This window comes from Rutilus rutilus (assembly GCF_951802725.1).
Source record: "Rutilus rutilus genome assembly, chromosome: 13".
In the NCBI taxonomy this organism is placed as follows: Eukaryota; Metazoa; Chordata; class Actinopteri; order Cypriniformes; family Leuciscidae; genus Rutilus; species Rutilus rutilus.
The window spans coordinates 10,072,886-10,096,729 of record NC_140218.1 but is presented as its reverse complement, the minus strand read 5'-3'; the positions used below and the strand labels follow the sequence as shown (position 1 = coordinate 10,096,729).

General features: G+C 35.4%; 1 protein-coding gene across 5 annotated transcripts in view; it reads left to right on the top strand.

Annotated features, from left to right (window-relative positions):
• scube3 (signal peptide, CUB domain, EGF-like 3) overlaps positions 1 to 23,844 on the top strand; it is a 117,573-nt gene that overhangs the window by 45,522 nt on the left and 48,207 nt on the right. For all 5 annotated transcript variants that reach the window (XM_084427779.1, XM_084427782.1, XM_084427780.1 and 2 more), the window contains exons 4-6: positions 2,173 to 2,307; positions 19,284 to 19,430; positions 21,995 to 22,111. In XM_084427779.1, coding sequence (XP_084283905.1) covers positions 2,173 to 2,307; positions 19,284 to 19,430; positions 21,995 to 22,111 — 399 coding nt within the window. The remainder of the gene's footprint in view (positions 1 to 2,172; positions 2,308 to 19,283; positions 19,431 to 21,994; positions 22,112 to 23,844) is intronic.

Here is a 23,844-nt window from a genome sequence, read left to right as displayed (position 1 = left end):
CTTCTCATCACATCTTCTGTCCAATCAAATGCTCTCTAGAATCTAAGGCTCCGCCCCCTATGCTATAAACACCACCTGGCCAAAGCGACCGGAGCAATATAGGTTTGAGATGTGTTGAGACGTTTTTTTCCATTTTTCAACTGTAAGTTGAAATTCTAGATGAAATGGCTAGAATTTATTCACACCTCTACTATTGAATCCAGCGTATCATCAGTGCTCAAATTCGCTTCCATGGTGCTGTCAAATACGTCTTGGCTATTGGCTATGTGAAAAGGGGGAGGAGCCATTCAATATGTCCCGCCTTAGCTTCATGTTTCAGTGGAAATTACGTCAACGCATCATTGTTGTCCTATTGTTAGTTTAACTGCTTCTATTGTTCTAATTTGTAAGTCGCTTTGGATAAAAACATCTGCTGAAATGAATAAATGTAAATGTAAAATGTACAAAGCTACGCGTTCCAAGGCACTTCAGTGGGCCTTTAAGCTCCTAGCTGTTTTGTAGCTGCTTGGTTTCACTCGTGGTGCTCTGAAATGTGTCAATACGCAATTTATAATGCAACACAAGAACGCATTTCATTCAGTATTTCTACACTGGCGTAAAATTGTCCCCTTTATTCTGTCAGTTTTCTCATTGAGAGCATGGTAGTCGCCTGCTGACAAAAACAACAGATGAGATTTCATGACTCATACATTTAAAGGAAACTAGTGCCCTGATTTACACTGCTTCAATAATACAAATGCATGCTAAGACAATACGTTGACTTTATGCATAGAGTAAGTTTCTGGCCTTTCTAATTCTGATACGTTCAATAGCCACGCCCACAATGACATCCGATTGGTTCCTGCTCCACGCATATTAAACATCCAGTATGTTCTGATTAACTATTTTTGTCATCTCAGGATTTTTAGTTCCAAAAAATGTAATCTAGGTAACTTTGTGTCACAATTGTCCAGTGATGGGAATGTTTGTGTGTGTGTGTGTGTGTGTGTAATGAGAGCGCTGGGAAATGGTTATATTCCCCCCTCGGCTCTGCTGAAAATGGCCTAGATTGGAAACTCTATCCCAAGGCCTCAGTAACATTGGACAAATAGACAGAAAATTAGTTTCGCATGAGGGTTTATTAAGAGCAAGCTTGTGTATACAGACTGACACTGATGCGACGTATCTAAGGGAGAGATCAGGTTGCGGTCTCATCCTCAGAGAGGCAGACGACACACAGAAACATCTGGAATGAGAACAAACACACACACACAGTTGTCAGTTTGACGGGAGCCGAACCTCGCTGTGAACACAGTTGAGTTTTAGTAGTAAGCGAGTTGAACTTGACGCACCTGATGTCACTGTCAGAGGTACTAGAGTCTCTCATCATGCGTTAGACAGAGTGTGTGCGCGTCTCATCGACTTGAACCTTGAAATCAGGCCACATTTTTAGCCTGTTTCCTCTCAGCCAAATTTGATGGCAGTATATCAATATATTTGTATATCTATCTATTTATGGCTTTTTGTATTTATTGCTTATTGTTTTATTTTTTTATTTTTTATTTTTTATTATTTTATTTTTTGCAAATTATTTATTTACATTTTTGTTTATTATTTTATTTATTTTATATTTATATGAAAATTATGAAGAAAGTAAAAAAAAAAGAAATGAATACTTTACTATTTGCGCATTAAAATTGATCAAAAGTGACAGTAAACTCAGTTATAATGTTACAAAAATATTTTTTATTTTAAAATAAATGCTGTTATTTTGAACTTTCTATTCATCAAAGAATCCTGAAAAATGCATCACGGTTTCCACAAAAAATATGAAGCAGCTCAACTGTTTTCAACGTTGATAATAATACGAATGTTTCTCATCACATTAGAATGATTTCTGAAGGATCATGTGACACTGAAGACTGGAGTAATGATGCTGAAAATTCAGCTTTGATCACAGGAATAAATTACATTTTACAATATAATCACATAGAAAACAGTTATTTTGTATTATAATAATATATCACAATATTAGTGATTTTACTGTATTTTTACATATTGTATATTTGGTGAGCATAAGACATCCCACCCTAAACGTTTGAATGATGGTGTATATTTTTATAAATGAATAGGCACAGTTATAATCACACAGTTGAGGTGATCTGACTGTTTTCACGTGTTGTCTCCCGTCAGATGTGGACGAGTGCTCGGAAGGAAACGGTGGTTGCCAGCAGATCTGTGTCAACATGATGGGGAGTTATGAATGCCGGTGCCGCGACGGGTTCCTGCTGTCCGACAACCAGCACACCTGCATCCAGAGGCCCAAAGGTGAGAGCGCATATCAGCATGAGTTAACATCTGAGCTCACTGGAAAAAGTGATCAGTTAACTTCACTTCAAAAAAATTTAGGAAACTCGTTATTAAGTAAATATACTTCACGCTTAATCGAAAAAATTAAGTAATGTGGATTTGTCAAGTTCACATAACTTAATTTTTTCAATTAAGCATGGTGTATTTACTTATTTTTAAGGCAACAGGTTTACTAAATTTTAGTAAGTAAACTGAACACTTTTTACAGTGCAGTGTATAGTACTGTATACTGTGCACAGCATGTCTTTTTTCTCTTGTCATTAAATATTTGGATGACCTACTAGATTTGTTTAACAGTGCATTATACAACAGAGCAAACTGCACCGAACACGACTGTGTCTCATAATGCAATTGATGAATCTCTTTTTGAGTATTAAATCAAAGATTTATGCAATGGTCATGTGACAGCCAGTGTTATTTTAGTATTATTTATTGATTTGGCATTTATTTTTATGTTCATTTTTTATTTCAGTTTTAGTTTAGGTTTTAGTAGGTGTCTGTGCTTTTGACATTTTTATTATATTTATTTTATTATTTATTATATATATATATATATACACTCACCTAAAGGATTATTAGGAACACCTGTTCAATTTCTCATTAATGCAATTATCTAATCAACCAATCACATGGCAGTTGCTTCAATGCATTTAGGGGTGTGGTCCTGGTCAAGACAATCTCCTGAACTCCAAACTGAATGTCAGAATGGGAAAGAAAGGGGATTTAAGCAATTTTGAGCGTGGCATGGTTGTTGGTGCCAGACGGGCCGGTCTGAGTATTTCACAATCTGCTCAGTTACTGGGATTTTCACGCACAACCATTTCTAGGGTTTACAAAGAATGGTGTGAAAAGGGAAAAACATCCAGTATGCGGCAGTCCTGTGGGCGAAAATGCCTTGTTGATGCTAGAGGTCAGAGGAGAATGGGCCGACTGATTCAAGCTGATAGAAGAGCAACTTTGACTGAAATAACCACTCGTTACAACCGAGGTATGCAGCAAAGCATTTATGAAGCCACAACACACACAACCTTGAGGCGGATGGGCTACAACAGCAGAAGACCCCACCGGGTACCACTCATCTCCACTACAAATAGGAAAAAGAGGCTACAATTTGCACGAGCTCACCAAAATTGGACAGTTGAAGACTGGAAAAATGTTGCCTGGTCTGATGAGTCTCGATTTCTGTTGAGACATTCAGATGGTAGAGTCAGAATTTGGCGTAAACAGAATGAGAACATGGATCCATCATGCCTTGTTACCACTGTGCAGTCTGGTGGTGGTGGTGTAATGGTGTGGGGGATGTTTTCTTGGCACACTTTAGGCCCCTTAGTGCCAATTGGGCATCGTTTAAATGCCACGGCCTACCTGAGCATTGTTTCTGACCATGTCCATCCCTTTATGACCACCATGTACCCATCCTCTGATGGCTACTTCCAGCAGGATAATGCACCATGTCACAAAGCTCGAATCATTTCAAATTGGTTTCTTGAACATGACAATGAGTTCACTGTACTAAAATGGCCCCCACAGTCACCAGATCTCAACCCAATAGAGCATCTTTGGGATGTGGTGGAACGGGAGCTTCGTGCCCTGGATGTGCATCCCACAAATCTCCATCAACTGCAAGATGCTATCCTATCAATATGGGCCAACATTTCTAAAGAATGCTTTCAGCACCTTGTTGAATCAATGCCACGTAGAATTAAGGCAGTTCTGAAGGCGAAAGGGGGTCAAACACAGTATTAGTATGGTGTTCCTAATAATCCTTTAGGTGAGTGTATATATATATATATATATATTTTTTTTTTTTTTCTAATAAAACATTCATTCAACATTCAACATTTCTAATATTCATATACGTGTTTTTTTTAAGTGTAGGTTTTTCATCTTTTATTTGTTTATTTGTTTGTTTGTTTGTTTGATTCTGGGTTATGTTATGTTATGTTATGTTATGTTATGTTATGTTATTTAAGTTTGTTTTATTTTAATTTTATGATTTTGGTTTATATTATATTATAGTATATTATATTATAGTTTAGTTTTATTATTTTGGTTTGGGTTATGTTATGTTATGTTATGTTATGTTATGTTATGTTATGTTATGTTATGTTATGTTATGTTGTGATTTTGGTTTATTTTTATTTTATTTTATGATTTTGGTTTATATTATATTATATTTTAGTTTGGTTTATTTTTTTATTTGATCAAAAACTGAAAATGGGTTTTAATAGTTTCATTTTAGGTAAAAGTACAACACTGGTGACAGCACGCTTTTGTTTCACTCGCTTTTTTTTAAACAATAGTAGTGTGTATACATCACATACTGCATAGTATTGAGTAAGTAGTAAGCATGTATTTGATTCTGAACACGTTTACGTTGAGATTTAACAATGTCAGTGTAAACCCGCTGCTCTCTTCAAAGCCGAATCTCAGGAGAAGCTTTTGGCCCGATGAACTTGTCAATGTTTGCGTTTCATAAGCACACTGTTATTTGAGTCTTGGATCGTATGTTTCAAGGCCTTTATTGTCTATATTCTGTCGGGTTTTTTCCCTGTTGGAATGAGGTCGATAAATACCGTTGTTAATCCCTCATATTTCATGTTAATATTAGTTTTATTGCTCCCAGATTAAAACCTCTTGGAGGAGAGGTTATGGCACCATAAATCCACAAACGCTTCGATTGGGAAAAGCCGGATACTTCTGTTGTGATCAGAACGAAGGGATCTTCGTTTGCTATTACAGTTCTTGTTGCAGCACAATGTGCTTCAGATACTGGAGTGCGACAACTCGACAGAGTGACGTAATTCTTCATCCGGTGTGCTGACGGATTGACGGATGATAGTCAAACAGAAAAATCACACAATCAGCACTTACGTGCACTGTAAAAAATGATCGTGTCAAAGTTATCAAAATGATCGTGTTAACGGTCAAAGACTGTAAAAATGCTACAGTGAAAAACTGTTAATTGGTTAATAGAAAGTTTCCTTACTGTATACGGTAAACAACTGTGATAGATCTAACGGTACATTTAATGTAATTTTACTGTAAAATACCGTTAAATGTACAGTTTTTGGAAGTGAAAAAGAACAAGTCGTATAATTTACAGTGAAAAAAACGTAAATTGACATTCCCACAATTCCCTGCGTGACACTTCACATTTGATGTATTTTTGTTGAAATAACTATGTTTCTTCATAGTTTTCTTAGTTTTATCTAATCAGTTATGACATTAGGGTTTTATGTTACATTTAATGTTGTTAAATTAATGTTTATTGGATTTTTAAAATTTCATGTGTGTTACCATGATGGTGTTTAATGTCTGTGTGAATGACACTGTGCAGCTTCTATATATAAGTATGCTTGTGATGAGCTTTAATTCATCATGTGATTTTCATCTCCACTGTGATTGGTGGTTGTCAGTGTATTACTATGGTACAAAACAGATATAAATACTGCAATAGGTAAGTAAATTAACATTATATCAGATAATTAAATACGGTTTATTAATGTTAATTTAAGTAAAGTCTGTAAAATCTAAAATGTTGCTACCGTATTTTTTACGGTAAATTTCTGGCAGCCGCAGCTGCCGGTATTTTAGCGTAAATGTAACTTTTTTTTTGTTTACAGTGTGAACGTTGTACACCACTGGTTTATTTTCTTTTAAAGCAGGGATTCTCAAACCGGGGTTCATGAGTTGGTGAATAATTATAAAAAAATGAAAAAATGTCAAATCAAAATGAAGAAATAATTAGAAAATAAAAACAATTTTAAAATGTTAGAAACAATTTAAAAAGCGATGTTAAAATATTTTCATTTAAAGATAAAAAAAATGATGCTTTAATTGTTTACCTGTATGTAATGTGACCATTAACCAGCATTACAGAACCATGAACCATTCCACAATTATTGAAATATTAATATTATTGATTTTTTTTTTTTAAATATTAATTTTACTCAATATTAGTTTTATATTAATTTGTATAATATTAATTAAACAATTCATTTATTTTTTATTTAAATATGAATACTATTAAAAAGTTGTAACTTTTTAATAGTAATAATATTACTTTTTAAGTATTAATATGAAACATTTTAAATATTTATTAATATTAAAACTTTTAACAAAATTTTTAAATTTTATTTAAATATTAATATTAGTTAAAACTTTTAAACTTTTAATATAAATATTTGTAAAATATGATTATAATCATCATTAAAATAATTCTAATAAAAAAATTCAACCTCAGCTGTTGCAAATAGGAGATTTATTGGTTGATATAAATTCACATGTCGAGTTTTCCCCGGTCTCCTCATGTCAACAAACTTTGCTTCACAGATGAATTCCAGACATATAGATGTATTTTTTGTCATTGCAGCTGAGTTGGCACCTGTGGTGGTGTGCGCTGTCTGGTTGTCTTCACAAACACTTTCTTAAATCACGGATAAAGTCTCTCAGATGGACGCAGAGCGGAGTGGAGAATAAAACCGTAGGAAATGAAGGCCTGTGTCTGCTCGAGGCAGTGCAGGAATGTCACGCGAACAACCTGCTAATCAAACACACCGGCGCTCACTGGCTGGCGAATGCAGAATTGGGGTCTGTTCTGTCACTGACCGCTGGGAAAATGCGTCCTATAGCTTTTGTTGTTCATGTCAAAGGTCGTGCGTCCAATCAGACTCTACGGCACAAATTCATCGTGTCTCGGAGATGCACTGGAGGGTGAGCTTGACCTTCAGCCTATACGTCTTGAGCCCTATTCGGACGGGATTAGCTTTACAAGGGTAGATGGAGTAATGTACACTGTAAAAAAAAACCCGTAAAAAAACGGTAATTTTCTGGCAGCTGGGGCGCCAGAAAATTCCTGTTAAAAAACGGAAAAATACTGTAAAAAAATGGTCTTTCTTCCCGTTGTTTTTACGGAAAAAAACTGTATATTTAACATTGGATTTCGGTAATATGATACAATGTTAATTTACTGTCCTATTGAAGTATTAATATCTGTTTTTTACACTGATAACCACCAATCACAGCAGTGATGAGAGTCACATGATCAATCAAAGCTCAACATAAGCAGTTCTTCCACAAGAGAGTTAATACTAATATATATAGAAGCTGCACAGTGTCGTTCACACAAACATTAAACACCATCATGGTAACACATGAAATTTTAAAAATGCAATAAACATTAATTTAACAACATTAAATGTAACATAAACCCCTAATGTACATAACTGATTAGAAAAAAACGAAGAAAACTATGAAGAAACAAACATAGTTATTTCAACAAAAATACATCAAATGTGAAGTGTCACAGGGAATTGTGGGAATGTCAATTTACGGTTTTTCACTGTAAATGATACAATGAAAAGTTTTTTTCACTTTTAAAAACTGTAAATTTAACGGTATGTTACAGTAAAATTACATTAAATGTACCGTTAGATCTATCACAGTTATTTACCGTATATAGTACGGAAACTTTCTGTTAACCAATTAACAGTTTTTCACTGTAGCATTTTTACAGTCTTTTACCGTTAAAATTACGATAATTTTTTACAGTGTAATTTTACCACAGGACGTCTTTAATAGTAATGGCCAATTCTCAGGGGATAAGAGATCTCAGTAAAACTAGCAGAAGTGGGAGAATAACTCGATTTACACACCGCCGTCACTCCTGTCGTCATGTGTGTGTTACGTTGCTTCCTGATATATATATATATAAAACAGTTATGTCTGGTCGTACAATGTATTAATTAACTTCAGATTGGATTGTGTTGGCAATAGGCTCTTACCTAACGCTAAAAGATGTTTCGATGTTTCATATAATATTTATATTGAGCACTAGCCTGGCTAACGTCAGACCAAGTCTCATTTGAGACTCGTATTTGAGGCGTGGTTTACGAATGCCCAGAGCCGTTTATTGGGCGCTATGAATGTCTATCAAATGCGCCTGTACGTAGCTCATAACCAATCGCTTCAATTATACCAGATGACGTATGTAGAGTGACAGAAATTCAACGAGGAAAAAGACGATGGGTCAAAGATTTATTAGTGCACTGCACGATGGCGTTTAGCGAATATTACCGTTTGTGCAAGATAAACATGAGGGTAGAAGGTAACGTCGAGTCTGATGCCATGTTGGATTCATAGATATAAACAAACTGCTTCGGTGTCGTCATCCCCGCTGCTCCCTCCCCGTTCTGTGATTGGTTCCCTTTTTCAGGGGAAAATCTGGTCCATGGTGTCCAGACTGCCTAGCAGCGTGAATAAAATCGCGCTGCGAGCAAGGCAGCATGGGGAAACCCAGGCTAATTGAGCACTTGTCATAAAAATCGTACCTAGATTTTGATCCTAATACAATAATTGCACTGAAGAGTTTCTCCAGTCATGGTCTATCAGCTCTGATTGGTTTAGTTGATACTGCATCTCAAGTTTTACTGTAGTTCCCCGTTTTGTTGCTTTTTTCCCCGGTTTCTCACACCTGCACAACACAAATAGCTTTTAAAGTTCATGAATGTCAGCCCATGTGTTTTTTTTTTTTTTTTTTTTTTGTTGCAGTGGTCTGGGAAATGTTTGCTTAGTAATAAAAAACTGCTTCCTTCGTCTTAAAGTCTCGTTTGTTTCAGAGGGTCTCTCTGGACATATGGCTTACATGAGTATTCACACACACACAGTCGCTCACATAATAAACACACACACGTGTAGTTCTGTTTAGTGGATGCATTTCCATCATCTTAAAGTAATTGAGAGACTTTTTGAGCTCAATTTTTGTGATTTCATGTTGACGTTAAGTTGCATATTAACACACTGATTAAAAATGATGTGCATTTACACAACGTGAAACTGCATTTGCAACATATTTAACTTCTGTAATGTGATGTTTTGTTGCGTACAAAGTGATATTCGTTGTTTTTTTCAATATGTTTGGCTATGATATAGCGGTGTTGATAGTCCTATAGTATTATAATTTGGCACGTAATTTGTCTTGCATCGTTTCAGATCCACATATGATTCTTCAAACCATGCGTCTTGTTGATCAGTCTCAAAGACTTTCGCTCTTATTAGCAGTATGACTTGGTGGACGTCTAACCAACAGAAGGGACCTGAGCCATAACATATTTCGATTTTGCCAAATGAAAAACGTCTGGTCTTATTGTGTGTGAATAATGCAACGTGAACCATTGGATTTCATGTTGAAAGTAAAGGTGTTTGTTGTTACTGAAATTTTCTGCACCAGTCATATGAATATAATATAGCAAATGGAAAGCGTCTAATGTTCCTGCTGTAATATTGTGAAATATCATTACAGTTAATAATAAATACAAAGTTCTGTCCTGAAACTCTAGATCGCTGATAGGTCTTTAACTCAGTCATTCTCTATAGGGCACAGCTGATTGGTTCCTGCTGTATCAGTAGCCAATGAGCTCGCAGCTCAGCTGTAGCAGTTGCAGTGCGCTTTCAGAAACCCTCCTCCTTCCCCAGCTCCACCTGTATAGATCTGCTACCGTACGCTATATTGTACAGCAGCAGCAACAGTGTAGCAGATCTTTCCCACCAAGACCAAGCATATCAACATACCAAAAGTTGTCATGACAAAACTGTTTTAAAAGTGAACGTACAGTAAAATGTAATTTATTCATGTGATCAAAGCTGAATATTCAGCATCATTACTCAAGTATTTAGTGTCACATGATCCTTCAGAAATGCTTCAAATATGCTAATTTGCTCAAAAAAACATATTATTATAAAAAAAATTTCAGGATTCTACTGACCCCCGAACTTTTAAATGGTATAAATGATGCGTTTATTTATCTAATTGTATAACTTTTTATAACAATACATGTACAATATGAAAATCGAGCGATCATGGTGAATAATTTTGATCTCACTATTGACCAAAATAATTGTGAGTGTAATTTTTAAATTCTTCTGCACATTGCTTATTTGAGGAAAACCCCAGGGAGCGTTTCCGAGGAAAACATGTCTAATCTGGCCATTCCAATCGCAAGTATTCCAGCGACGCAGGCTGGAGTTCACATCATTACGAAACCATGCGAGGACTGTTTTTGGAACGCATTCTGTATATAAATAAGTTCATAATTGCCAGGCATCAAAGGTGCTTGTCACATGTAATCACAGAATTTCCAGGATTCCTGCTAAACTGCGCCTGCAGGGCTCCAATGACCTAACCATTAGTCCAACTCCACTGCGTGCTGGAAATCTAAGAGTATAAGTTTACCTCCATCCCTGAGGTGTCAAACATAAGCCTAGTCATTTTTTTTCTTCTTCAGATTTACAACTTCATCAAACTGAAAAATCCCTTTGCTTCGGGCTAGAAAGAAGAGGAGATACAGCTCTGCCAAGCCTGAATGGTTTTCGATTAAATGCCATTCTGGAACTTAGTGTAATCAAACCCAAATCCAAATCAGTTATGTTATTTCCTTCTTGGCCTTGTAGAATCAGATCTGCTGGTGTGTTTGTTCAACAAACATAATTTAGGCTGGTTAAATGGTGGAGAGGCTTTTCTGTTGTACTTTTTTTTCTCTGTCCTGATAGATTACACTCATCTAAATGTTGTTTTGCTCCTTGCTTTCTGTGGGATGGCTTGTAGACAGCAGCCATCCAATAACCGTCGCTTCGTCTCCATGTTTCCACTCATTGGCGTTTATATCAACTTGTTAAATGTTTAATGGTCCATTAGAATTGTTTAATTGTCCTATATTCATGTGCAAGATGCTTTTCCCCTGCGTGCAGTGAGCAAATTTTGACCTTTACAGCTACATTAACCTTTTCTGTTTATGACTGTCGTCAGCTAATAAATGTGTTTTCCAAACGAACATGTTTGGGAAACAAATGAATTCATCATTTAGCCTAAAATACATGTCATTCACCATTCACGAAAGTTATGGACTTTTCTTTTTCAGCAGGTCTGAAAATAACAGGTATTATAACTTTTTTATTTTAGTTTTATCTTAATTTAGTCATTTTTACAATCCTATTATTATTATTGAAATTATATATATATATATATATATATATATAATAGTAATATAAATATGTACAATAAGAAAATTATATATAATATTTTGTATTGTATTTGAATATTTATATTAGTATTACAGATATTATAGTATAGTACAATACAGTAGTTTATAATGTTTTTTCAGCAGGTCAAACTATATATTATAACTTTTTTATAATTTATAATAAATAATAAATAATAAAAAATAATAATAGTAATATCAATATTTAAAAGAAATTCTAAAACAAAATGTATATTTTATAATATTTTTGTGTTCTTTTAAATACTTATATATATAATATATATAATATAATATAGTACAGTATATAGTGTGTTATAGTATTTTATATAATACACTCCAAAAAAAAAATTCAACCTGTTTTTAAGATTTACGAATTTCAATTATATAGTAAAATTCCATCAACATGAATTGAATAATCCTTACATATTATTCATATTATGAATTAAGAATTTTAACTGAGTAAAAAAAAAAAAAAAAAATGGAGCTTAATAAAACATTTTGTATAAATCTTAAAGGAGAACTCCGGTCAATTTTAACATTGAGCTCATTTTTTTGTACATTTGGAGTGCTGTCAGTACAGAGAACAACGACAAAAATCGGTGTTGCCTACACCGTGTTATCCTCTTTTTAAAATTTGCACCCTGTTGACTTCAATGGGGCAAGTTTTAAACCTGCTTTTAGCCTCTTAACATCCTTGGTGTGTCATTACAAGTGCACAGGTCATGTGAGTGATTCCTTCTGAGTGAACGCGGGTGAATCTGACTGCAGTAGATGTGAAAGATATTAATAAAAAAGATGTTTATTCAGCCAGCGCACATACCTGTATTTACATCCTGTTTTCGGTCGAAGTCCACAGTAGTCGATTGTCGAGTTCACGCGCGTGATCATAGGTACTAAACCTATGCTCGTGAAATCGACAATCGATTACTGTGGACTTCGACCGAAAACAAATAAAATAAAATAAAAACGCTGAATGAGCATTTGAATTATTCATTTTGAGATCTTATGTCAGATAGTTTATCTAACATAAAAAAATAAAAATAAAAAATCCATAAAGTCACAGGTTAACACAGTGTTCTCTATTCTTGGCAATTCCAGCCCACTGGCCTCAGTATAGTTGACGTTTTACAGTATAAACCCCATAAATAAAATGTTATATGCTTCAGGAGCAAGTGTTGGGGTTTAATTGTTCTAATTAAGAGTTAAGAGTGTTAATTATTTCATCTGTTAAACTGTGAAGTTTAACACAGGTGACTATATTTGTTTCAAACCTGCTAATATGTTATATTTATTTGCTCTTTTCTTTGTGTTCTAGCTGCATATAATAGGACAATCGGAGCATGAAACCATTTCTGAGCTGTTGGGTGTACTTCGATATGGCATTCGATTCATGTTTGTTTGGAAACAACTTTGTATTACACAACGCACACAAAACACTCCATAGGTCTGCTGTTTGTCTTGTGGGAGAAAGCATGTCTATGTGGTTCAGGAGACGTGAGAAGAGTCGTGTTTACACATCAGCCGACAGCCAATCAGTGCAGCTTTTCACTGCGCCAACTCTTCCAGAGAGGTGCTAAAAACCTGCCGCTTACTCAAGAGAACAGAGACGTCAGAGCGCGTCCTTCATGTCAGACCGCTGTTAGTGTTGGCAAGCCGATCTGAGACCTGGATCCGACAATTCCTTAAGAAATAGCTTTGATATTACAGTGGAATTTTTACCCTTTTCTTTGCATGAAGCCTTAGGCTCCTGGTAATATATTGCAGTTTCCAAAGGGAAGAACAGAGCAGTTTAGAGAACAGTTTAAGGAAGAGACAGTATTTGTTAGTATGTTGAATGTTTTGGCTAATTTGATTGTTTTCAACTACTGTGAAATTTCACGGCAACACTTAACAATAAGGTTTCATTTGCCGCGTTTCCATTACCTTTCAAATTGCACAAATACGGCCAATGGAAACACATAAATTTGGCAAAAACTCCCATTAATCGCAAAAACGTTTTTGCGCTCGCATGAAGTGGTTTTTCAGGCAATTCGAAAAAGAAATATTTCGCAAAACTGCATTGGAAACAGTTTTTGCGCATTTACAGGTCACCTGACGTAGATGACGCGGTGTGTTTGGACAGAATACGAGACAGTTCTTTATTCAATTCATAAAAGACAGAAGAATTACAGGAATAATGGATTCTAAAACCTCAAAGAAATGCCACAATCAAGAGCCTGAAGCAGATATGATGGAGAAACACCCAGAAAGCCGCTCTCAAGTATAGGCTATGGGTCTTTCCTTGCCATTAATGATTGGATAACACACATACGTCTCCTTTGATTAATAATAATGGCCAGGGGTGCGTTTCCCGAAAGCATCGTTGGCCAACTATGGTCGCAAGTACATCGCAATGTCCATTGAACTCTATTGGTAACGACGGAACTTGCGACCATAGTTGGCCAACGATGCTTTCGGGAAACGCACCCCAGTGCGGTAGCTGAGATATACATAAACCTACCAACGTTCGTTGCCATGATTTTTGGAATGACTTATCGCCAGAGGAAAAAATGAAGTTTTAACATCGGTTAATGGAAACGCCGTCATTTCGCAATAGTTTTTTGGCAACATTTAGAAAAAATCGGAAAAGTTTGCGCAAATCTGTAATGGAAACGTGCCTAGTGTTGTTAAGATTAGTTAACTATATAGCAAACAATACTTAAATTACATTTGTTAAAGGGTTAGTTCACCCAAAAATGTAAATTATCCCATGATTTACTCATCCTCAAGCCATCCTAGGTGTATATGACCTTCATCTTTCAGCCAAACACAATCTGAGTTACAGTAAAACATATCCTGGCTCTTCCGCCGGCACTCGACTTGTGTACAGCCATTACCGGAAGCCAGTGATTATAGTTTATAAAGTTATAAATATGGATATTTTTCTTACAAAAACACATAATTTCACTTCAGAAGGCGTTTATTAACCCCCTGGAGTCAAATGGATTACTTTTGGATGGATGAGCTTTTTTTGGGCTTCAAAATCTCAGTTACCATTCACACCCATTATAAAGCTGGGAAGAGCCAGGATATTTTTTATTATATAACTCAGATTGTGTTCGGCTGAAAGAAGAAAGTCATATACACCTATAAATCATGGGGTAATTTAAATGTTTAAAGTAACCCTTTAATCTTAGTCAATGGAAATTTCAACACTTACTAATACACTGTTAAAATATAAATTTGTATTTGTTAACATTAGTTAATGCATTGTGAACTAACATTCATTTTTACCAACTAACGTTAACAAAGATTAATAAATGCTTTTCAAAATTAATTGCTCGTGGCTAGTTCATGTTCTCTAATGCATTAACCAATGTTTACAAGTGAAACCTCATTGTAAAGTTACCAAATAAAGAAATGTAAAAGTAACATAATTTTCTTTTAAAACATACTCAAATCATCTCCAATAAAAATGTTGTTTTTTTACCAATCTAACAAGTTACAAAGTTTAAATTCATTCTGTAGTTTTCCCTCCAAATTTATGTGGAAAATGTAAACAAAAAGATTCCATCATAAATGACTCTGAACCATTGAATCATTGATCATTTGAATAATTTCCAGTAACTGAACAGTACAGAGTCAATCTTAATAAGTACTCTTAGTATTTTCTTCTAAAATAAACTCCAGTAATCTTTGCTTTATTTACACCTTCGAAAAATCTTTTATCACAGTGCTTACACTTTGTATAATTGTATGAAATGCATTCCCATTATCATGTCAAAAATAGCAGCCAGCGCCTTCAACAGTTGAAGTTTGATGTGTCATTTCATTATCTGTTGCACTTTCTTTGTTCTTCAAGTCTTTGCAAAGTCTCATAATTACGGTAATTCTATCAATGACGCAAGATGAATCATCCTAGAGTCTTTGATGTTCTATAATCATCTGTGAAAAGCCTTTCGAGTGAGTGCATTATGATCGTTTGATCTCGAAAATTGAATGAAATGCAGTTTCTCGGTGCTCTGCCGTGAAATCCTGGTGATTTCGCCTCAAACTCTTGTCCCTGGCCGTCACTCAATGAAGTGTCTGTGCATATTTCGCCGTCCTCCACGTATGGACGCGTTTAACAGGCTTGTATTTGTTTTAACAGGCTGCAGACCCTAATCGACCACGTTTTATTCCCTTCAAATGGCTTTCCCATCGTTTTTTCCGAGCGCTTGTGTGAATTTCTCCCTATTTCCGATCATTCGACTCCATTTTTCTTAAGCCGGGAGTCTCGGGAGAGATTAGAATAACGCTCGTAATGATAAAAACGGCAGGAATTCGGCAGGGAGTTACGGGTGGGCTCGTTGTATCAGCACTTGAGCGTTTTACTGCTCTTCTGAGAGTCTTCGGGTCTCTCTGACCCGGCTGTGATGAATGGGTCTGTAGATGTAGAGGTCCTAGACCCTCGGTAAGTGATATGACTCTCTCTCTCTCTGGACTGTTTTTGAACTTGCGTGATTTACGTCTCATTTTTTAGGTCTACGTAAAGTGACCTGCACACCTTCTTCTAATGTTAAAAGCGTGTAATGTGACTTTGAATATCATTTAGTGCTCCAGCTTTGTAGCTGTAAAAGCAGCAATGGATAATTCACCTCAGATCATGAAATTAAACTAATGGAAACAAGAACGTTCAAACTGTGAACAAACAAGTGTATTATTTGACAAAGATTGTTTTAGTAACTCAGTAGCCTATGTATTTGAAGAATGTTTAAATGGTGTAATATTTGTGAATTTGATTATGTAGCTACTTATCCATTTTCTTGCGATTGCCGTCAAGATTACTCTCTGGTGCCGTGCACTTGCCGCGAGACTCCGCCCACACGCTGTTCTGATTGGCTGACTCTGCCCACACGCTGTTCTGATTGGCTGACTCTGCCCACACGGTGTTCTATTTGGCTGATTAAAACATATATGAAGTAGATATAGTCCATCAACACCTCCAAAGTTTCACAAGTCGTTCGTCTTTGGTCGACATTTTATTCAGTAACATTAGGTAATGATATAGTAAACATAGTTTAATGTTGATGATCACGTTATTTTACATATGCATACATATGATCTCGCTTGTTTCTTCTTCTTCTTCGCCTGTGTATTGATCCAGATATTTAATACTCTTTCAGAAGATGTGTAACAGCGCCCCCTACCGTATAACAGTGAAACCATGGAAAGCCGGAAAATTCCATCATTGGCGGGGAAAGAGTTAATATTTAAGAGCAAAACTTATGAGCAAAAGTTGTACATTGTAATGCAAACAAAAAATGCATGTCATTCGAATTGTCCCATTAATTGATTGTGCTCTGAAAGGTAACAAAGGGTCTTAAGGCGCAATTATTTGAATTCTGACGCGTTTATGCTTTGTTTAGAGTTTAATGTGTTGGCATAAACTTGGCAACATTAATGCTGAGTCACGTGAAATTACCTTAAGTATGGAGTCGGTGGTTTACCAACAACAGAAGTTCCTCCATCTGTCTGTTTTCCAGGGAATTGTGCAAATATGCGGCACGACGAGCCGTTTATTCTCATAGCTCAAGTTTTGTAGGGCGATGAGGTTGAAGCGCTCAGCAAAACATTATCATTCACGGCTGCAGAACGGGGGAGATTTAGACCCAGAGAATGAATTAGAGAAATTGGAAAGTTCCTCAGACATCAGTTCCCAGGAGCAGCAAGAATAAAAAATGGTCCGATTTTGTTTTCTGGCAGAAGAAATGGAAAACAAAAGGTTCTAATTAATCAAAGTGATGCCGGCAGATGTGAAAGGTTGTGAATTACCAATTGAAAGCAAAACATTCGGTCCTGTCGCCCCTCTGTCCACATTTGTCAGCGCTTTTCATGTGTGGAGGGGAAAGGTTTCCTGTAAAGCTGCTAAAATACTGGCCTCGGGGTCTACGTGTGTGTGTGTGTGTGTGTGTGTGTCTTTAAAAGTGTATTTCTGCTCTCAGTGTTGTTATTTGAGGCCTAAACTGCTAGATTTTATTACAAGCATTTTGACTGACCAAACCTGTTAAGAGATGAGCTGTGTTTGGAGGTTGACAGAATAAGCATTTAGCAGATATGCGCATTTAAATTGTGCAGTCAATGACTATGTTGGGAATTGCATGCTACCGTATTATTTCTGCAATATGCATTATGTGTAATTTTCTGTATGCATGGAATATAGGCTGAAATGTGAAGTATACAACAGTCATGCGACGAAATGAACTAAAATGAAAAAATATGTTTTTTTAAAAATGCTAAATTATTTAATTGAATTGCCGTTTTTAAAGAATTAAAAATGCACTAAGTGTTTTTATTTCTGAGAGGTGTTATTTTAGTATTATTTATATATACTATTATAGTATAGCATTTTTGACATTTTCAGTGTTCATTTTAGTTTTAGTCCAATTTTTAGTGATACTGTAATGTGCTTTTGTCTTTATGACTAGTTTTTTTTAAATATTACCATTTAGCTTTAATAAATTTTTTCTATTTTTCATCTAATATTTATTGTGTAATTTTATTTCAGCTTCATTTCAGTTAAGGAAAACGATTTTTAAAAACGACTTTTTTAGTTTTAGTTAACAGGAACAACACTGAATTGGATGCCATTCACATGCGCATGATGAGGTCATGTGCCAACAATGTATCATACTACTGTTTAAAATATCATCATTGCATAATGTATTTTGTTTCACATACTTTTACGAAAAAGTAGTATGCAGTTGCAAGGCATTTAGAATATTACTGGTATATTTGCCTGTTGTCGGATAAATGTGATATAAGCTGTTTTCTCATATAACCTTGGGTATAGATGTTCCCTTCTGTGTGCTGCTTTCCCAGGGTGCCGCGGGTCTGTTGACACAGATGCGTCCTGGGGTCTGAAGTCAGAGGGGTGCTTTCATTCTCCTCTTACTGTTCAAACACTGGTGCACATGAGTCTGATCTGGGGTCAGTCAAAGAAAAGCAACACTCACCCAGTTCCTCTGGTTCTGAACGGCTGATACTTTTCTCACCGAGCCGAACCAGACGTCCAAACGCTCTTAAAGTCACCGTGAAATCAAAAATGATTGACAATTCTTATTTATTATGGATGAATTGCTCGTGATCTTGAATTAAAATAACTTCCCCTCCCTCTTGCAGTGACATCTCTTCTCTTCTCTGATTTTGAGGGCGGGGCAACCTGTCACTCACATGAGATCAACCAATAGCAAATCACAACCATCCAGTCAGTTCCACAAGCCCCGCCCTACATTTGTTCTTGTTCGAGAAGCTGTTTCACTCAGATATACCTCACAATAGAGAAGAAAAGACGATCGCAACTTCTGTTTCATGATGACTTTGAACTGAGCCGGGGATCTTGTATATGCTTGAAGGTGTATAGTGATACAATAGTGAAACAATGGAGTAATGTATGCACATTTTTGGAATACATTGATAAATGAGATGACAAACTTTTTATTTCCATAGGTCTGTTGGTATGTGTTTGTGCTCAGACTTGTGGTATAAACTGAAGGAAATCCCAAAGCTTCTGTTCCTGAGAGAAATTGAACTGTTTGTCATGCATCAGTAATCAAACTGTTTCTTAACCAGAAGTGATAAAAGTTTCCAATGTGTTTTTTTAGTATTTTTTTCTGAAATTGAAAATGATGAGCAAAGCAACAAAATCATAGCCAGTCAAAATATATTTGATTGTTGATATACATATACGCTATCGTTCAACAGTTTGAGGTAAAGACTTCTTCAGTGTTACAAAAAGATTTTAAATAAATGCTTTATATGCCTAGAAACAAATAAATATGAAGTGATTTATTGCATGGCATTTGTAAACAATTCAGACATCTCTGTTTTGTAAAGGAATCATAATTTCTGCCCCCCCCCCCTCTTAACTTTCTACAGTGCGTTTTAATGGAACTAAAGACGTGCCCACCTGCATGGATAAAAATCACGGCTGTGCCCACATTTGCAGAGAGACGCCCAAAGGATCCATCGCCTGTGAATGCAGACCGGGATTTCAGCTCACCAAGAACAACCGAGACTGTAAATGTGAGTAGATGGATAGATAGATAGATAGATAGATAGATAGATAGATAGATAGATAGATAGATAGATAGATAGATAGATAGATAGATAGATAGATAGATAGTGTGGAAGAAATAAAAAAAGTAACGGCCCTAAAATAGAGCCCTGAGGTACCTCATAAGTTACAGGAGCAGCAGATGAAAAATAATTCCCAATCTTTACCGCAAATGTCATAGATAGATAGATAGATAGATAGATAGCACGATCACCTCTACACTTAAGACGTGTGCACTGAATCTTAAGCAAAATCTGGGAGTTTGATCTTAGCGATCTTGCGGAGAACTGATTTTGTTTAAAAGATCCCTGAGGTACTCTGGAGTCAAACCATGGATGGCTTTAAAAGCAAATAACTAAATTTTGAACTTAATCCGTTGTTTTATCGGCAGCCAGTGAAAAGAGGACAAAATTTGAGTTATATGGTCTCTCTTCTAAGTATTTGTCAGCAGTCTGGCCACTGCATTTTGAACAAGTTGTTACCTCGACAAGGATGACTGACAACCCCCTGCATGTAATGCTTTACAATAATCCAGCCGCGAAGATATAAAAGCATGTATAGCTTTTTCAAGATCATTCTTTGATAAAACTGATTTCAATTTCGCAATCTTTTTTAATTGAAAGAAACTAAGTTAGTGGCATGACCTTTTATGGTTGAAAACTGGCCCATACTCTATATATGAAGAGTTTCGTTGCAAAACGAGATATATCCATTTTGAGAAATGTTGGTTATTTGACATTATTATTTAAGACATCAACAGTCAAGTTCATTCACAATTTTTTGTACATTAAACTATTACTTGAGCTCAGTGAAGGCCAGGGACACAATATTCTTCAAATCCAGGATATTTATTATTTTATTTTATGTCCATAAATAGATCATAAATAAGTCAAAAACCATGCCAAAATGCAACATATTTATCTTAACATTGTCAAACATCTTAAATTGGTTAAAAAAAATACATCATAAATATATGGAATAGTATATACAAAGATTGATTAATAATAATAAGATTCTGAGTTAGTTTTGGCCAGAACATACACAACATAATTTTTTTTTTTTTTTTTTTTTTTTTTTGCAAAAAGCTATATATCCACCATAGGCTATATTCTACTACTGTAATAAGAAATCTTTTGGATCATCAGTGGGAAAATTAACAATAATTTATCAATTAATCGTAAATATTCATAATATTCAAAAACATAATGCAATAATAAACATAATGTGAGTGACTATGGCGTGTGCCAGTAATCCAGGGCAGTCCCTGAATGAAAAGGTCGGATAACAACGTACGGACGTCTGTGTGCTTGTGCTTCACATAGGGACAGTGGGCATAAAAAATAAAATAAAATAAAAACACCGTTGCGCTGCCTGGCTAGCTGAGCTGTCAGAGCAAACAAACTGCAGGATGTTGATCGTTTCAACCATCCTTAAACAGCTTCGTGATTAGTTACAATTTAGATAAGTAAGATTAAGTTAGTTATAGATAAACGACTTGTAGCTTGTTACAGAAAGAGTGGAGGCTCCTTCCACACCGCTGCTGAAAACCAAACCTGTATGATCAGATCCATAACGTTAGCTTGACTCTGAAGCTTTGATTCTCTGACTGACAGACAGCTGTTGATCAGTGACGTAGCCTACGTGACTGACAGCTCGCCGCCTACAGTATAAACAAATGGTAAACGTTTTTTAGTTAGCCTATTGAATCCTCTTTTTAAAAATATATGTTTTATGTTTTGATATTATCGTTAATTTAAATCACTGAGCAAACTCGGAGCACTTCACCGGCGGTGACTCTCTCCTCGCTTGACATCCTGAGCTCGCGCAGCATCCTGAACGTTCTATAGCCTAACCGTTATATCGCACTTTGTAAAGAAACTGGGCTGGCGGATATCGCGTTTTGTGAAAAAATACATTTTGTAGTAGGCTTAAAATGTACATTTTTAAATCTTATTAATGGCAGCAATTCACACATAGATTAAGGTACATCTGAACAGTGATTTCCAATAATAAAATCCAAATGTCAAAAAATGGCGTTTATCGCGTTTTGCAACCGAACTCTTCATATATATATATATATTGCCAAAAATGTATCACTTTTTGTCATTTAACATTCGAAAATTTGAGTTAATCCAACGTTTCACCTCCTCAAGGCCAATCCAGCAGAGAATTCTCAGCCTCATTACTCCCTGCTTTAAAAGGAAGATTCAACTGCGTATCATCAGCATAACTATGATATGAAATGCCATATTTATCAAATCTAGAGCCCAGCGGAATCATGTAAAGGGAAAAAAAGTAACGGTCCTAAAATAGAGCCCTGAGGTACCTCATAAGTTACAGGAGCAGCAGATGAAAAATTATTCCCAATCTTTACCGCAAATGTCATAGATAGATAGATAGATAGATAGATAGATAGATAGATAGATAGATAGATAGATAGATTAAATGATAAACGATGGATGGATGGGTTGATAGATGTTAGTGATTAGAACTTAGTGATCTCTAATCTCTTAATGTTGATGTTCTTGACTAGTGACGTGTAACTATGGTAACGGTGGCTGTCAGCACATCTGTGAGGAGATGGACCACGGGCCCAGATGTTCCTGCCACATGAAGTTTGCGCTTCACTCTGATGGGAAGACCTGTGTAGGTTAGTGAACACTTGCACTGCAACACACGACTCTACTTAAACTAGAGTAAAGAAATCTGCTTGTTTTTCCCAGTTTTATTCACAGTCAATTGTTTGGACTGGGAAAAAGTTGTTGACAGGTGATGGGAAAATAGGGGTGATTGCTGACATCAGCCAAAAGGAAAATAGTTGTAGACATAATTGCATTTGTTGAAAGATTATGAAGCTCTTTAATTAAAACTTTTTTTTTTTTAATAATGTGCACCACTGAAATATTTAGTAAATAGGGTTGATTTTGATTTCACATTGACTTTCAAATATTCTTAGTGAGCTGCAGACACTGTTAAAGCAAAGGCATTGGCTTTAAGAGACTTCTAATGGAAACTCTAAACTTAATGCTCTGTTAAGTCCAGAGTTTGGCTTGATTTTATGCGGTGGAACCAAATCTCAGAGTTTCACTCAACGTTCAGAGCATACAGTGAGAAATGGGCTCTTCTGTGCACCTCAAGTGTTTGACAGTGAGCACATTGTCCTTTAGTTACGCTTCATTTACATACATATGTTAGTGTTTCCATTAGTCTAGTCACGGATGAGGATTTAGAGGCATCGTGGGAGCTATAAACAGAAAGTTGAGCGCAGAAAGACACTTACGCATGAGGTATAAACTTGATGTATTTGACGATATATCAAACTTAGGAAATCAAGATCACTGAATGTGAAGAGTTATGTGCCTTCCTGCTCTATTCGTCTTTTTTTCTATTTAACCTTGCTTGCTTGAACACATTTCCCTTCGACTTTTCACGTTCTTGAAGAGCACTGTTTGGTCACAATGCTGTGTGTAATTTATGAGCCATTAGCGTCACCAAACGAATTAGCAAAAATAAAGATTGTCTAAGCTGGTTTTCTTATAGTTGTCGCTGCATAATTAGCATTAAGTTTTCTTTTTTTTAATTACACCCAGCAGCTTATGACCTGAATAAAAAGTGTGTGCGTTTGTGTGTCAATCACAGCTGTTCTTTGCACCTCTTTAGCCAATCACAGCTTTGCTTTGTATTACTGCAGCCAATCACAGCAGACCTTTGTATTACTGAGCCGTGATTCCTGAAGGACTAGCGATCCATAGCAGACTTACGGCTGTTTACGCCAAGTCTGAATTACATGTCATACGAAATATTGATCTCTGTGCCAAAAAATCATTTTGTGATGATTCATAGTTGTGTATTTTTTAATAAGAGAGTAGAATTTTTATTTAATTTTTTATTTATTATTTGAAAAACTACTGTTAAAATTTTTTATGGAAAATGACCCCATTTATATATATATATATATATATACTTCTATTATATTTATTTAATCATTTTTTGCAAAACTACTCAGAACATGAACAGTAATTAATTAAATAAATACATAAATACATATAAAAGAAGTTGTGTACCAGATATAGGAGACAAAGTTTTTAGGAAAATTCAAATATATATATATATATATTAGATCTGTTATTTTTGTGCTACTTTTTCAGCCTAATTTCTAATAATAATATTAATAATTACTATTATTATATTTTGTCATCAGACTATCAATAAATGTCAGAGTGAGACTTACTTTACCCCATATGATTTTTTTTTCTAATCGATCAATAGCTTAATTTAAAAATAATATAAATAAATCATTATAATGATAGTTTTTGCAAATAAATAATTTGTTTCTATTTCTCTTAATATCTGGACATTTGTTTTTGAGAATCACCAATAAAT